Here is a 17,559-nt window from a genome sequence, read left to right as displayed (position 1 = left end):
AAAATGAGAATATGGATCAGAGTAGCAATCCAACTCACATGGATCAATTAAGCCAAATATGACCACATTTGTTCAAAGATCGCAACACCATTGTTAAAGGAAAGGAATAATTTTTCCCCTTTTTCCAAATGTGTAACTTCCAAGCAAATAGTTGTTATGATTTTTACATTTCACCCAATCCCACAGCTGGTTCCACATTCTAGTCCTTCCCAAATTCACAAGGGCCCAGCATCAACATCAGTTGTGGCCAGGGAAAACTCAGTTCATGGAGATGTTAAGAGTTGCTATACAGACAAGTAGGAGACCAAAAGAATTGTTTAGGGATCATTTTTTTTCCCCTATATCAGGTGGAGTGAGGTGGGTAGGAATAAGATTTCTGTGGATCTAATTGCATTACACCCGTTTATTAATTTGGTACAACTGCAAGGCTCCATTTAAGGTAATTGGCCTCCAAAGATTGCCTACTTAAGCTGGGTTGAGGTGAATGGTCAGTGGCTCCTAATAAATAAAAAACCGAGCACAGGTTCTGTCCATGCCTTTGAAGGCAAGCAAGAGACAAAGGGAAACACCCAAGTATTGACGTTTTTAAAAACAAAGAGCAGTAATGAGTTCCAATAAGAAGCTACCTAATCAATTAGAGAAGAGAAACAGAATGTCCCAGATGAATTTGGAACTTGGATGATGATATATGGCACATGATTTACAAGGAGCTATGTTAGAGGGAATGAGATGAAGACAAGTTTCAAATTGAGGGAAAATGAAGAGATGGTGATGACATGACATGAATATAAACAATTTTTAGCTTGTAAGAGATTTACATTATAATAAACTAAAAGCTGCAGATGAACAATGACATGAAATGTAAATAAACGCTTTCCTAGAGAAACCCATCAAGGAGTGTAGTTTATCCAATGCAATGAAATCATAATATATATTTATATATGTAGATGTAGATATATTGTCTTGCCCTGGTATTGAGGTTTGATCAAGACTTAGCAGGCTCATCATCATCTTCAATATCCCAAGTGAGATCTTCGTCTTCCTCTGCAGCACTTAGTCGCTTTCGCAGATCAGCTTTATTAGCAGGGCTCCCACTCACACCCACCTTATTCTCATCAATGCTTCCAATGTCTTCAATCTCATCCCATCCAAGGTCTTCTTCCTCCGGCAATGAAGGTGGGCTTGAAACGATCGAGACACTATCAGTCCTCCCCTCTGAGATCATTTTCTCAGATTTTGTTTCTGACTTGTCACTATCAGATCTCCCATCTGAATTCACCCTCTCGTCAGGGGCCTGTTCATGAACGACACCCTTCTTCAAACTCTCCTCCAACTGTGAATTCTCAACAAATTTCTGCTCCATCACAGATTCAGAAGAATTTTCCTTGTTCAATTCTCTCTTCAACTCAGACCCATTACTCTTTTCCTCGTCATCTTCATCATCGTCAATGTCCCAGCTCAAATCCTCCTCCTCGTCCCCGGCAATCGCTCTATTCACAAGATTCACTCTCGCGTCCTCGACTAGCTTAAGCTTATGAATCCTGTAAAAATACCTACTCCAAAAAGTATCGTGATCAACCACATTGGGAACTACCTTACTGTAAATCTCTCCCATTACCCCATTCGCTTCCGACAGATTTTCAATCTCCGCGCTCTTATCCTCCAACACGAACCCTAATTTCCACTTACTGAAACCATCCAAGTCCTCAGGTTCTTCACGGTAGGTATTTTCATCACATTGAATTGCACGCAACTGCACATCAAACCTACTGTACCGCTGCGAACTCAAACTTTGACTACTCAATTGCTGACTACTACTATCCGAAGGAGAATCAATATCGTGTTCTTCAGCCGCGAGAAGTGCATCCCTACCGTGAGTGATGATCTCAGCCGTCCCTCGCCACACCGAGCTCCCGATATCATCAATCGCCTGCCCCACCGACTCGAGAGAATCCTGAGCCACCGACGCCCCAACCTCAAGCGACGCCGGGAGGTCCTTGACGGCGCGACTCGCCACGTCGCGGATCACCGCCGTCTCCTTCTTAAGACCCGTGCCGAATTCCTCGATATCGCGGCGGTAGCTCTCGATCACCGACTCGGATTTGGAGGCCAGGGTTTTGATCAGACCCCCAAAACTCCAGGCTGCATTGGGATTAGGGTTTCGGTGATTGGGTTCATCATCGCCCGGATCGGGGTGGGCGGCGCTGTGGGGTGGGTCGGAAGCAGGCTCAGGGTCGTCGGCAAAGACGGATTTGAAGAAGTTCATGGCCGGAAGAATTGAGGGATAATGGGGTCAGGGTTTGGGAGGATCCACTATATAGAAAGAGATGAGCTGGTACCCATCACGTGTATGGAAACCCAATTTTACCATCAGAAAAATGAGTGGGACACATGGTCTTCTCCCGCAGCCTGCAACTGCATTCAAATTTTTTGCTTATATTCATTCTTTACCTTATGACAAGCCTAAATAAATAATCATCCATTCATCTTTTATGGATTCATACAATCATCTTTGGATTGTAAGATTTCTTTGTAAAAATGATGTCATTAAGAAGAGCTTATCAGTGGCAAACCAAAAATTTATAGACTAGAATATGCCACGTGGGCACCTTTCTTAATTTCTCATGGCCATGTATGTGACAATGCCAACAAGGCAATCTTAAAGAAATCCACATGGGTGATTCTTGTTATTAAGACACACACATAAGATGACTGCAAATCCACATCACCCACCATGGATGGTAGCCAAATCCCATCTCACACAGTCCCTTCACTGATGAAGAGCAGGCTTGCACTAAGGGGTGCCCCCTTAGTGCTCCAACAGTGCCCACTTACTAGTATTCTGCATCTTCAATACATGCTCTCTCTATTTTTTTCTTTCCCCTGAAAATATTGAGCAAGGAAGCAAAGCCTGAAGGACTAGAGATCTAGTACAAAAGGAAAGACAAGAGTCTAAGAGAAGGGGCGTCTAGTGTACAAGATTGGGTAGACGAGACACTCTTTGAATTTCCTTGATGATCAGTTCCTTTTCCTCTTCGAATTGATCATCGTCAGCTCCTGCAATGCGTAATACATTAGCACCGATGGTCGCAGCAGATAGTGAAATTTGGTGAGTTTTGATTATGGAAGAGACATGATGGCCAAATGAGGTTTACCTTTGCCACCAGACAGACTCTGAAGCAATGCCAGCAATCTCTCATGGTTTTTAGCCAGGATAACCTTTATTTCTCGGGGTTTGTTTGGATTAGCGACAAATATCTGCATGTAAAATAAGACAAATAAACTGAATTAGGAAACTTGAATATTCATGGCTGAGAACCTAGATCTGGATGGTGATCAACGCAGAAAAATTAGAAGCACTTGCAGAAACTGACATTATAAATTTTTGGTAGAAGGGAGAACTTGTGGAATTTTTAAGTGCAAATGATTCTCATAGTCCTTGAAAACATTTTAAAGGCATTTCAGCATACTTTTTTAACCACTGAGGTATGCAAGAAAATTACATACAGTTATGATCACCAAATAAGAGGACGTTAATCAAAGTAGAAATCCTATGTATCATAAGTGGTAGTTTCTAGGTTGGGGGAAGTATGATGTAGTCACTCCTGGTGGGCAGGGATAAAGAATAGCAATTGGCATATGTTGGGGGAAAGAAAGAAAATTCAGCACCTTGAAAATGTGGAAAGCAGAGATCTGGATATTTTTACTTGAATCCTGCTCAAAATATCAGAAAAAAATACAAACAAGAAAACAAACATGTTAAAACTACTGAGAAAGGAACAACTAAAGTCAAGCAGTTCCAAGTATGTATTAAAAAATGAAACAGACTAGACCATTATAGCTTAGGGTCCACAAGTCCATGAAAAGCTAATATAATTAGCTCAAGACCTGAACCCACCAACAGCTAACTGTCCACTGCCATACCCACCCAGCATGAGCATGGCACAGCCCAGTATACATCCAGTCATGGCACTGCCCAGCACACATGCTGCTACGACATGACCTGCATTTACATGCTACTGGACCAATCTTAGTTGGATGGACAGCTTTATCCCCATATCTCTGATGGCTGCAACTAATGTCATTATCCCAACAGCCAATGAACTTAGTACAGGCCAAATTTCCATTTTACTGAAAAAAATTTAGTTACAGCCTCCAATACACACACACATAACACACTGCATCTTACCAACCCATCTTACTACAAAAAGTAAAATATTACCCCATGTTGTACAATCAGGGTAGTCTTGACTCTGGTCATGACACAAAAATTGGGTGAACATGTGGGTATGATTCCCGGGCTAAGAAGTAGCAACAGAATAAAACAAGATGAAAGACCAGCAGATAAATGCACAATGATGACAAGTTTTAAGTGGAATTTAATTGTCCTCTAAATTGATGCCCATGGACTGGTAATTGTGAAAATAATAGTTGAACCAGAATTAAGAAGCAAACCAGATTTAGAGAGAAGAAGACGGGCAGAGTAAAAAACCTTAAGCAAATTCCAAGCATGTTTGTATGAAGGGATATTAGCAATAGGACTGAATTTAGTTTTGCTGAATGCTGAACCAGCTAACATCATGAAGAACCACAGACCATGTATATACTTGTGATCAGACTATATAATACTGCAGCACTAAATGATTCTTAACAGAAGTAAAAAATCATTATATATACTAAATTAGTGCTAGGAATGTTCTCCAAATAAATACTCAGTTAGACGATATGATGTGGTACTCATCCTCAGCAACTAAATACTTATCAGTGTGACCAAGTGCAGCACATCCTACAGGTCATGTAAACAGAGTAAGATCATATACATCAGAAATCAAAAAGGAAAAGATCATTGTGTACCTTCAACAATGTCATCATAACTTTCAAATACCGAACTTCTAAGATGTAGCGCTTCATTATATGGGAATTTGGAGGCTCCAAAAGAAATTCCGAGAGAAGCTAAAATCATCAAAACTTTAAGATTAACACCTTATGGATTAAAATAATTACAGGAAGCAGATCAGTCAAATCATAAGCCTCAACTAACCTTTAAAGATTGTCTTCTTGTCACATAGTTGGGAGAGGTCAAAAGCTTTTCATATTGATCAAAGAACTGGATCAACAAATCTAATCAGATAAGCTAAAAGAACAATAGGCAGCAAACATAACACAATGAATGTGAAGAGCATCTTCAGTGAACGTAGGAAGATGAACGTGAAGAAAGTTTTCTTATTTACCTGCACCATGCAGGTGCAGACAATAAGGAATAACTGCAGTATGACATTACTTAAAGCACAGGCACTTTCAGATGATCAGAATCATCCTTGAAAAAGTTCTTGACCAAGAATATCTCCTAGGTGAAAGCATTCAATAATCAGAATAGTTTTACATAGCTAAACTATGATTTATCACTGTCTAGATGTTCTGAATCATATTCCATGACAGATAAGGAAAAACAAACAAACCTCATCATAATGAGCAGTTAGGAATACAGCAACTGCATTTCCATGTTTCGTAAGGAGATCCTGCAAAACATTTCTCTAAGGATGTTGAATGGCAAGATACATGGGACCTCAAATTTGACAACAAAAACAAATAAATATCAGAACCTAAAAAATTCATAGATCTGACCTTAAAGGTCAAAAAGGCATCAGAAGCAACATCAAAATTAGGCAGCTCCACAAATTTGAAGAACAACTCAAAGCTTGTAGACTCCAATATATATCTGAAAGAAGATTACAAAAAATTAAATGGTTGCAAATGGAAATTAGCTCCAATCTTTGATAAGCAGAAATCTCTCTTTTTGTGAGGATGGTTCCCCTTATTGGGAGAAAGTTTGTCCTCTTCTTTCAGATATTTCTCCTCCATTTTTACTAGTGTATCCCTGCTTTAACCATCTAGGACTTTTGCCTGCTTTTTTTTTTTTTTTTTCAATTTACTACTGGCATGCCCTTCAAAGGACTGAAATCTGTCTAGGTCCGCCCAGTTTACTCTTTCACCTTCTCTTCAAGCTCATAATAGGGCTTGTGGGCACACTCCTTAGTATAGCCTTGATGACCATTAGGTTGACATTACTAATGAGTCCTAACTCATGGCCTAAATTAGATTGACTTATGAAAACTCTTAGGGCTACATGGACCTTAAAGGCCTTAGGTTGAGACTCTTCTTAGGCTATGTGGCCATTCTTAGACATTACATAGGCCTGGCAAGGCTCTTTTGAGATTAGTTGGCCATCTTGGCACTTAGATTGGCCTTGCAAGCATCTTTTTTCCTTTATTTTTATTTTTGCTGTTACACAGAATCAAACCTAGAACCTCTCCCATAACCATCCAAACCTCTTGCCACTTGAGCGAAGCCTCAAGTGCAATTGGCCTGCCAAGCTTCTTAACATACTGGTCACACTCTTGGGTCATTTCAAACCATTTTATTGGCCATGGCAATGGATAGCATCTATCAATATATATGGCTAATCTTGCTTTAATAAAGTTAAAAGAACATACAGGGCCTCATAAAGAATGAGGACTTTTTCTCAGGTCAGCTTGTACTTGGAGGTATGAAGCACAAGCATCAAGGATTTGAACATGTAATGTTGCAAATCCAGGCATTTTTCTTGCAAGCCTTTAAAAACCATAATTCAGGTAGGCCATCATGAGTAAAAATTTATGAGGATTAATGATAACATCAATTATTTGGAAACTCCATCAGCTAGAAACATTGCTAAAACATCAAACCCACTTGCACAGATGAAAATTCCTTTTCATTGCTCTTCTAAGTTCCTTCTCTTTCGACTTTCCAATACAATAATTTTTTTCATAGATTCCAATGCAATAATCGCTACTGCGACAGTAACAATGTAACTTCTTTCTCAAAATATTAACAGCTTCTTCAAGACCCCAAGAAACCATAACAAAGCAAGCAAAAGAATGAATGCCTTACTTTGCTAGAGTTTGGAATCTGATACATTCCCTCAACATATTTCCACAATTCACAGCAATTTCCTTGTTGTCATAACTGCTTGGAAAAGGTAACAATAAGTTGCTTGCATGATTACACAAATTAATTAATATAATGACATTCTGCCCAATTGTAATTATACAACTATAAAAACAGTCAAGAAAAGGATATTAGACCAAAAAAAAGGATGAATATATGCATATTCCCTACTTATATGATTATATAGGCTAATGATAGTAGGATTTCAATATCCAATATAATCTCACGCAAGAAAGAATATTAAGAGAAGAATTCTATCCAACCTAATTAACTACACACATCCATGTATAATAATTAAGAAAATTAAATTTTAGGAACTAAGCTTTTCGTTTTCATTTATGGCTATGCCAAGAAAAATGATTGTTTCATGATAGCAAGGTGATACAAGCATTAATAATGAAGTTACTAGCAGGCACTAATTGACAATTTTTTATGCTCAATCTTGGTTAATGTTTAAGAACCTAACATGGATGTGGTTTTTCTTAAATTATTGTAGCATCCAGAAAAACAGTTTTAAATTATCTCTCAGCCCAGTTGTCTTCCTCAATCATCACTTTGCAAGACAACAATCTGGGTTCCATATCATTTCTTTGCATGATAATATGTGAGGTACTATAGTCCCACCAAATGACACCAATTCCTTGGCCTTTCATCATTCATGCTATCTTTTAATTATAATTCATCTCCTAAATTGGTCAATATCAGATAGTGGACTGCAAATCCATAGAGTAAGCATGTCTTGTTCCATATTGAGTGTCTACACAGTATGAGCGTGCTCTTAGATGCATGAATAGGCTTTTTTAAGGGAAATCCAAAGGTGGCCAGGAAAATGTTTCTTTTTTTTTTTTTTTACTATTTATTTATTTTATTATTAAAAAATAGAAAGGAAAGATAGGGTATATTGAAAAAAGACACATGTAATTATCTTACCACACAACAAGGAAGTCTAACAATTCAAAATGGTTCTCAATGTATTCAACACAACAATATCTGGAGTCAACCATCTGCCTCAACAATATGGACCAACAGTGGACTAAATCCTTTCTTGCCTGTGTCAGAAGAAATATATCATTAAATGTGGTTAGATAAGCCAAATAATGGATAGAAAGCTAGAATCACGATAACTTACTTCCCATCCCAATATAGATAACTTGTGAATTAGAAGAGCAAGAACATCCTCTTTACAGATCTCTAGTGTCAGCTGGGAAACCTGTTCCATGTTTGGTTCAGTCTCCCCATCTCCAGAAAGCATAAATTTCATTGTTACAAAATTTTTTTCAACTTCTTCCAGAGCCTGTCATGAAACAAAATAAGATCAATATTCAAAACAAAACTTGCAATTAATGATAAGGAAATGGTTGAACAATGAGAAGTGGAAAGGCATCCTAAGCATCAGTTTAACGGTGCCAAAATCTTGAAATATAGGAAAGTAGATCTCCCAGGATATTCAACCCTTACTTCAAGTGGCAGTAAATTTTGAATTTAAACTACAAACTGTGAGTGACTAGGTACAATTTATCACTTAAATGCAATGCTTACAATTTGTATCCAAACTTAGATTATTTGCTCATCAAAATAACCAAATCTAAGAAAACAATGAACTCCTCTCTGCAGTCCTATATGGATAATTTAATAAACAGGATAAGTTTTGCGGCAAGTTTAAGGATCAGTTCTTAGTTCTTGGGAAAGGAACTAGGAATTTGAGGCAAATATTTTTTAGGTTATAGCCAACATCATGTATGTTAAAGATGCTCTCCCCCTATTGGTCATCCTTTTATCTCCTGATTTGTAGCTTTCCATGAGAATCATTTTGCTTCTCTAATCAAAACAAGCTGCAGTCTCTCTGCAAGTTCAGTTGGAGCTTTTTCCCGAGCAAAATTTGCATGATTGGTTAGCTCATGCTCAGCACATAAGATACTTTCAACACCAAGTAATGGTTCATTGCAAAGTCAGCATCCAAGTTCTTCATGTCACTGGAACATTTGGAGTCAGCAAATCTTCTTACATCACCAGCTTTTTATTATACAGCAAGTTAGGCCTACAAGCAGTTGACAGGAGCCCGACTTCAGACTCATCTAAAACAGACCATTTCAATATGGACCCAACTTTACTTGGAGTCCAATATCAATTGTCATTCCACTAATTGGAGATTCCCTCTGGGAGATAACTTCTTAACACTCCAGTATGAATTTTCACTGCAGACTTTCCAGTTCAACAGAGGTTGGAGTTTCTCAATCCTTTACATCCAATGGTTACTTCAGCTAAGGGAAGACAACTCCAACACAACTATCAAACCTCAGGGATGGACGATGGATAATTGCAAATTTGCAATGCAGGTGAAGTTAGAAGCATTTGCTCAAATTGATAATTGAAAATTTGTACCATGAAACCCTGACGCACATGCCCAATGGGTCTACAAGATGGAACTGAAATCTAACAGAAGTGAAGGGTGGTGCAAGACACAACTTGTTGCAAAGGGACTTTTCCTTTTTCCAACATGATTCATGTCCTCTTGACTTTGGGATTACAATTTGAAAAGAGAGAAACTTTAAACTTCATGGCTTTTTTAATTGATTTTGAGCAGGTTATACTACAAGACAATCAATACTGGTTTTCTTGAAGCTGATTTATGCATAAAATGCAAAGTATGGCAGTTCATTCAAGTGATGGAGCCAAAAATAGGGCAGTGTCTACTATGACTGCTTAACATATGCAGGTTTCTTTCTTACTTTAATATTCACATTCCTTCTGTGAACTTCTGAAGTTATGCTTGCACAAAGCATATTTTTGATGGATTACTGCTTTTGTCAACTAATATTTTCTATATATATATATATATGTATATTAATTGGCAAAAAATGGAAATATATTTTCAGAGTGCCTAACATAAAATTGGTTGCAATCATTTACACAGTCTATATGAAACATGCCTAGAGAAAAGGAAAAGTGAAACATCCAACCCCCAATTGGACGACACACACAAGGTCCTTAAGCCCACTTTTTACAGCTAGACTAGTACCATTTAACCCTTGAAAAATCATGGTAGTGCACTCTTTCCTAAAAGTCCAAAACAGACATCAGAATCAGCTTCCATACCAATCTTAAGTTGAGCACCCATAAAGGTTCCCTGCTAGCTAAACCATACCTCTCTAGCTGAACAGGGAAGAATCCAAGACAGTCCAACTAGAGAGAACCAAAGCCTACAGCTCAGAAACCCAGTCACAATGGATCAGGACATGATTGGTAGACTCGGAATCATGCTCACAGAGACAACATTCATCTTCTTCTTATGAGATTGTCTGCGGTGAGGATTTTCTCCCATACAGCTTAACAAAAAGACCAAACTTAGACGGCACCCTAGGATTCCATACTAACCTACATGAGAAGGCGACAACATCTCCTATAGTCAAAGAAACACAACAGGATCCAACTGAAAACAGAAGTATGGTTTGTCCTCCATGCTAGCTCATCTGATAAATCATTGGAGACAGAATAGGTATTAAGCATCTGCAAAAATGAATCCACGAGTCGGTTACTGGTGTAAACTTGGACTACAACAACACCCATCCCAATAATGTGACACCCAAGCTTCTCTGTGAACAAGAACGTTGAATAACCCATGAAAGTGGTCTTTTAATGGACCCCCTCCAAGCAAGTAGTCATGCCAAAACTTGATCCACTGATCTTTACCCACTGAAAAATGTGTCCTCCAAGAATATATATATATATTCCCCACCTTCCAAATGACCTTCCATAGAGTTGAATGATAAACTTCTATATCTTCTATGGAACGCCATCCCCCTTCTGTTTACCCATATTTTTTACAATTACCTTTCTCCAATAGCTGTCACACACCTCTACAAATCTCCAAAGTCATTTTCCGAGTGAAGTTCTGTCAAGAGGCACTAGTTTCCTAATGGCCAAATCCCCATCAGATTTATCACACCAAATAGCAGACCACCTCACCAAATGATACTTGTTGTTTAAGTGGCCTCCCCATCCGCCTATGGGAACTCCCTCTTAATCCTTTCTAATCTGTTGCTCCTTGCCTTTCTAGAATTATAAATACCAACAGAAAATAAATTTGCAAAGTAGAAAGGTACTCTTCAAAAGGGCAAGGCTCCCACCTTTAGAAAGATATTGCCATTTCCAAAAAGTCAGCCCTCTTTTGAATCTTTTCTCAACTGAATCCTACAACAAAGGAGACTTAATGACGCCCCGATGTAAACACAAATTTTTTTTTTTTTTTTGATAAGCGAGAGCAGAAAATATATTAAAGAAGGCCGAAAGGCCGCACCGCATACAAGAGGTATACAAAGCAGCCACAAGGCCAAAAAAACATAAACAGGAACACCTCACCAGCCCTTAGGGGACCGCTACCCACTCCAAGAAGCCTAGAAGTGAAGAGGACTCCTCTCCCCTATACAACTTAGCCCAACTCCACAGACTACATACAAAAGAATTCTTAAGAGTCTGAATAGCCAAAAGACCCCCTCTAAAAGCTAACCTATTTCTTTCCTTCCACACCGTCCAAAAAATACATAACAGAATGGTCTTCCATATCTTCTTCCTTTTTTAACCCACAAAAGGGCCCCGCCAACAGAACAACACCTCTTTGACCTTCTCTGGAAACACCCACTGAACCCCAAATAAGGCAAAGGCAATTTCCCAAAGGGTCCTAACCACTGTACAGTGTAAAAGAATGTGATTTACATTTTCCTCTTCACAACCACACAAAAAACAACAATTTGGAAGCTGCCACCCACGCATTTGCAGCCTATCCAACGTGAGGATTTTTTCCCAAGTAGCCTCCCACGCAAAAAAAAGCCACTTTGGTTGAGACCTTATCCACCCAAATATTTTTTCCCGGAAAAACAAGAGGATTAGGGGCTGCCAGCAGATTGTAAGCCACCCGAATCCGAAAACTGGCAGAATCCCCTCCTTTCCAAAGCACTGAATCCTCCTCTAGGGTTACCCTGATGTCCCTTAGCAAAAAGAGCAAATCTTCTATTAACACTAGCTCCCAATCATTAGAATCTCTAACCAATCTGAGATTCCACCCTCCTTGGCCAAGCCTTGGGTCCCACACATCATTCACCAATTCATTTCTGCCCACTGCCAAGGCAAAAATCTGGGGAAACGCTTGGGACAGCGCTTCGTCGCCGCACCAATGATTAGTCCAGAACATGATCTTAGTCCCCCTCCCCACCTTGAACTCCATGTTATTCCAGCACCAGCTCATCTCCTTTAAAATCTCCTTCCAAACTCCCACTCCAAAGGGCCCCCGAGCTTCCTTAGATTTCCAACCACAGCCCTCCAACCCATGCTTCACCCCGATCACCTTCTTCCACAAGACATCCTTCTCAACGGCAAATCTCCAAATCCACTTGCCCAATAAGGCCTTGTTCAATAACCCCATCCTCCTAATACCAAGACCCCCCTTCTCCTTTTGAGTACACACCACCTTCCAATTAATTAAATGGATTTTCCTACCCGTGTTTCCCCCTCCCCAAAGAAAATCTCTTTGTAATTTATCAAGCCTTTTAGTAGGCATTCTAAAGATGGACATTTGATAAATGGGAATGCTAGCTAAGGTGCTCTTAATAAGGGTGATTCTCCCGCCCTTAGACAAGTATTGCCTTTTCCAACGAGCAAGTTTTCTCCTCATTCTTTCCTCCACCCCGTCCCACGTGGACAAGGCCTTGTGTCGGGCCCCAAGGGGCAGCCCCAAGTATTTAACCGGAAAGCTTCCAATTCTGCAGCCTAATTCCACCGCCATTTCCTCAATATTATCAATCTCCCCTACTGGAATCAGCTCACTCTTGGCCAGGTTGATCCTAAGCCCAAAAGCCGCCTCAAACCACGCCAAAATCCATCCAAGATGAGTTAATTGATCCTTGCTGGCCTCGCAGAAGAGAATAGTGTCGTCTGCAAAGAGCAGATGAGACACCATAATCTCCGCATCCCCTCTACCTTTTAGCCTACAATCAAAAATGAAGTTCCCCTGCACTGCCCGCCTAATGAGTGCACTCAGCACTTCCATGCCCAAGATAAAAAGATAAGGAGAAATTGGGTCTCTTTGGCGCAGACCCTTAGAGCTGGAGAAGAAGCCTGCTAGAACCCCGTTAATAAGGACAGAAAATTTTGCCGTTGAAAAACACCACCACATCCAATCCATCCAACGCGACCCAAAGCCCATCTTTTTCAAGACCTTCATAAGGAAGCTCCAGCTGATGCTGTCGTAGGCTTTCTCAATATCCAATTTGCACATCAACCCCTTTTCTTTCCTCTTCTGCCAGTAGTCAACCACCTCGTTAGCTATGAGAGAGGCGTCTAGAATTTGTCTCTCTCTCACGAACGCATTCTGATCAGCCGAAACCACCTTGTCTAACACCATTTTCAGCCTATTGGCCAACACTTTGGCCATAAGCTTGTACAGCCCCTCTAGCAGACTGATAGGCCGAAACTCCCGTAGGCCCTCAGCCCCACCTTTTTTTGGGATGATGACCAAGAAAGTAGCATTCAGACTTTTGGCAAATGACTTCTGATCGTAAAATTCCTTGAACAGCTCTACTATCTCCTCCTTAGCGAAGTCCCAACAAGCTTGCCAAAAGGCCACGGTAAACCCATCCGGGCCAGGGGCCTTATCGCCATCCATATCCATCAGAGCAGAGAATATTTCTTCTTCAGTAAAGGGGGGCTCCAAAGCTTCAGCTTCACTAAGGTCAAGACTTTTAAGATGCAGCCCCTCTAAGTCGGCTCTCCACCCTGGTTCTTCCCTTAGCTGGTGCTGAAAGGTCTTGACAATCCCCTCCCTTACCTCCTGCTCCTCCACTAATTCCACCCCATTTATTTTAATTCTGTCCAAAAAGTTATTTCTCCAATGGGCACTAGCCATCTTGTGAAAGAACCCTGTATTCTTATCTCCTTCTCTAAGCCACAGCTCCCTAGACACTTGTCTCCAATGGGCTTCTTCCAAAAGAACCCACTTCTTGAAGTTCTCCTTAGCTTCATTTTTCAGATCCGTTTCTCTTTCTGAGAGGTCCCTACCACTTTCCACCCTGTCCCAAAACTCAATTTTCCGAAGGGCTGAGCTTTTGTTCACTTCCACTCTACCAAAAACATCCCTGTTCCACACTTTAATTTTCTCCTTCATCTCCTTCATTTTAGCAGTCATTCTAAAACTAGCCCTTCCTACTCTTTCCCCTTCTTGCCACCATTCCCGAAGGAGCTCCTTAAACTCATCCACCTTGAGCCACATGTTTTCAAACCTGAACGGAGAGGGTCCCCAGCTCATCCCACCCCCCTTCAACAAAATGGGGAAGTGATCAGAGGTAGGCCTAGGAAGCCTACACTGAATAGCCCCCCTGAAAATATCTAACCAACCCTGGGATACCAGGAAGCGATCCAATCTAGCCCAAGTCTGGTTGCTCCTGCCCCCACTCCAAGAGTACACACCCCCCTGTAAAGGGAGATCAATAAGGGCAAGGTCATCCACCACCTGAGCAAACCTACGCATTGCTCCATTAAGGCTACCTTGCCTGCTCCTATCCCTTTGAGATAAGGTAACATTAAAGTCCCCTCCTAAACACCAAGGCTCTTCCCAAATTCCCCTTATCGCACCTAACTCCTCCCACAACTCCTCCCTCTCCTTCCTGTTACACGGCCCATAAACTCCAGTAAAAATCCACACCACTCCGTCTTCAACATTCTTCAACCTACACGATATAGAGAAATTACCCACCTCCATCTCCAACAGCTCCAAAGATCTTTTATCCCAGCAAACCAAAATACCACCCGCTAAGCCTTGGGCTCGTAAACACAAATATTTTGTGGGAAGACTCCCCACTCTATGGCCCATATGATTAGCCAACTTCTCAGGCCCATCCACCCTCCCAATTGGAATGAAATCACTTTCAACTAGGTTACCCTTCAAGCCAGACAATGCCTTAGAACACATGGTGTGAAATCTCAACCCCTTTGCCTCCTCTACCTCCACCTTGTACCCTTTCATGAGACCACCATCAACAACCCCTTGCAAAAATTGAGGTACTACTGTCATTACTGTTATGAATAAGTAATGGGCAAGAGGATCCATTGCCCTTAACATCTTGAGCATTGGAAAGAAATTGTTTTTCTGCTACTTATCCAATATTTTCACAAAGTCACAATACAAGCTTATTTTTCTACTATTAAGTGGCAATTTTGGGTGTTTTTGGTTTTTCAGTTCTTCCAACTTGAGGAAGTAATAAACATGGTGACAATTGGGACACCTGCAATCATCCAACTTGCTTGACTTGACAACGCATGGAGATCATAACATCCAGAGATAAACTCATATAACAGTGTTTATTTACTTGGGAATGGGTCCTTAGCAGAAACAGGAACATTAGAACTGACATGGTTAACAAATTTTGTGCATGCAGAGAACAAAAGGTCTAGGTATACTTAAAGGAAAGCCTCAAAGCATTTTCATACAATGGCATGTAGCAAAGTTTTCATCTGTCACGTTATTATGCTGTTCTTTTAATTCCCTTTTTTTGCATTCCTTTTTTTCTGTATATTTTTTGGATACAAACTTATTTGTTACCAATTTGAATCGATGTGTGCAAAACACACACAATTCAAATCAACATCAACCGAATCCCAATAACATGGGGTAAATTGCATGGATTCTATTTGAAATTCAACTCCATTAGAGTTGTGTCGTTCATTCACCTCTTTACACCTTCAACTCCCTCCTTTTTCTGCCTGTGACAAACCATCTCATACAAAATTCCCTCACTATGTCCTCAATTGACTCTAAATCCTACCAGACTCAACTCTCTATTCCAAAAAGCAAAACCAAGATCTTTAAATATTTATAAAGCATAGAATTGGGGCATGCCCAGCCACCCAAAAAGCCATTGAACGACAGTTTCACTAGATAGTGTTCTGTGGGAATGGCAATACTATTTTTAAGAAAAAAATTTCTTACCAAAGTTCATGTTTCTAAAATAGCCTTAGATATGAGTCTTCAATTCACTGGAGGTAAGATTAAAAGGGAAGTGATAAGTCCATAATGAATTTAGCCCTAAACCCTGCTAAACTTCGATCACTGCCAAACTTGATATCAAACATTGCTTATCCAAGATTCAAACACTATTTCCTTGAACCACTCCCTAGCCACATGTTGCTACCCAAATGTTGCATCCAGCAAACAGGTCCCACATCAAAGCATGCAAATGGATGAAATTTAATCTATAATCCAATGAATATGCTGCAAAAATTGTAGTTTACAGCGACCATGCAATATAATGCCATTTGAGGAATTCTACTAAGCCTTCACGAAAAAAAAAAGCAACTCAATCAATCACAAATTTGTACCATATTAACTTAATCAGAATTTAAGAAATTAATCACTGATATAGGAAACATTCTTAAACTCGATCCAAGTACAAACATTATTTACATTTCAAACAGACACCACTTCCCTGCCATGCGGTACTACCCCATTGTTCCATCCAGCAAACTCAACCCACTTCAAATATTTCATCAAGCACTATGCTATACCAATGGATGAAATTTAATCAGTAAATGATGAATGTGGTGAAAAGACATAAAAAGCATGCAATACAACCCCATGTGAGCACCTATACTGAACCCAAAAAGGCAATCCAACCAATCACAAAACCTTGCTATATTAACTTGATCAAAGTACCCATTTAAGAATTTCATCGTCAATACATGGAAAATTCCTTGAACTCAATCCAAAATTCAAACATTGTGTCCATTTCATGCAGACAGCCCTCCCCCGCTAGTACCCAATTGTAGCATCCAACAAACAGAACCCGACTCGGATATTCCTCTATCAAGCACCACAGCACACCAATGGATTAAATTTAATCGACGATCGATGAATGCGGTAGAGCCACCTCCACTAAGCCCCAAAACAAGCAACCCCATTAATCGAAAAAACATGTTGTATTAACTTAATCAAAGTACCCAGTGAGAAATTCATCGTCAATGCAGAGAAAAATAGTCCTGCGTGGAAATGAACAAGGGAAACAACCTTTTCAAGGGCTTTAACTTCAGCAACGGTTTTGGAGTCGAGAGCCATCAGGCTGTCCTTGATCGCCTTCACGAGTTCCTGAGGGGTTTTAGGCCTGGAGGCCTTGAAGAAGGAGAACGACATGGGATTCTCTCCAAATTCCCACTTTTGCCACGGAAGATCACCTCCGTCTGTGGAGATGTTTCACCAGAGAAATGGAATTTGGGTTGATTCGCCTTGAAGCTTTCCGGGTGTAGATCGCCTGTTCGTGTAATGGGTAGTTGTTTAAATGTGATTTTCTACCTTAATCAATTTTGGGATTTTACAATTATTGACTGGACATTCCAGGAGAATGCCGGGGATCTACCTTTCTAACACTGCTGTGTTTGGACGGATGGAAAAAATAAGGTAAGAAAAAAAGGAAAACGCAAGGAAAAAAAAAAAATTACCATGGCATGAGGCTCTAAAAATTCAATTCTAAAAGATGTTTTGTATTCTTAAAAATATCGGGTTGATTTCATTCACCTTTTTGTCGGCTTCGA

General features: G+C 40.1%; 2 protein-coding genes across 2 annotated transcripts; both read right to left on the bottom strand.

The window, feature by feature from the left end:
- Window positions 1-777: 777 nt before the first annotated feature.
- LOC100249442 (uncharacterized) lies at window positions 778-17,477 on the bottom strand. The gene is made up of 11 exons (XM_002279138.5): window positions 17,039-17,477; window positions 8,117-8,281; window positions 7,918-8,036; window positions 6,931-7,005; window positions 5,626-5,719; window positions 5,460-5,519; window positions 5,042-5,107; window positions 4,855-4,953; window positions 3,670-3,714; window positions 3,156-3,258; window positions 778-3,057 (listed from the first exon to the last, which is right to left on the bottom strand). Exons 1-11 carry the CDS (start codon window positions 17,159-17,161, stop codon window positions 2,969-2,971), a joined length of 1,038 nt encoding a protein of 345 aa, XP_002279174.2. The 5' UTR covers window positions 17,162-17,477; the 3' UTR covers window positions 778-2,968.
- LOC100244278 (uncharacterized) lies at window positions 986-2,266 on the bottom strand. The gene has a single exon (XM_002279075.5). The coding sequence runs from the start codon at window positions 2,264-2,266 to the stop codon at window positions 986-988; it is 1,281 nt and encodes a 426-aa protein (XP_002279111.1).
- Window positions 17,478-17,559: the final 82 nt, after the last annotated feature.

Source organism: Vitis vinifera, chromosome 5 (genome assembly GCF_030704535.1).
Source record: "Vitis vinifera cultivar Pinot Noir 40024 chromosome 5, ASM3070453v1".
NCBI lineage: Eukaryota > Viridiplantae > Streptophyta > Magnoliopsida > Vitales > Vitaceae > Vitis > Vitis vinifera.
The sequence above is the reverse complement of the archived record's forward strand: the minus strand, read 5'-3'. Positions and strand labels throughout refer to the sequence as shown.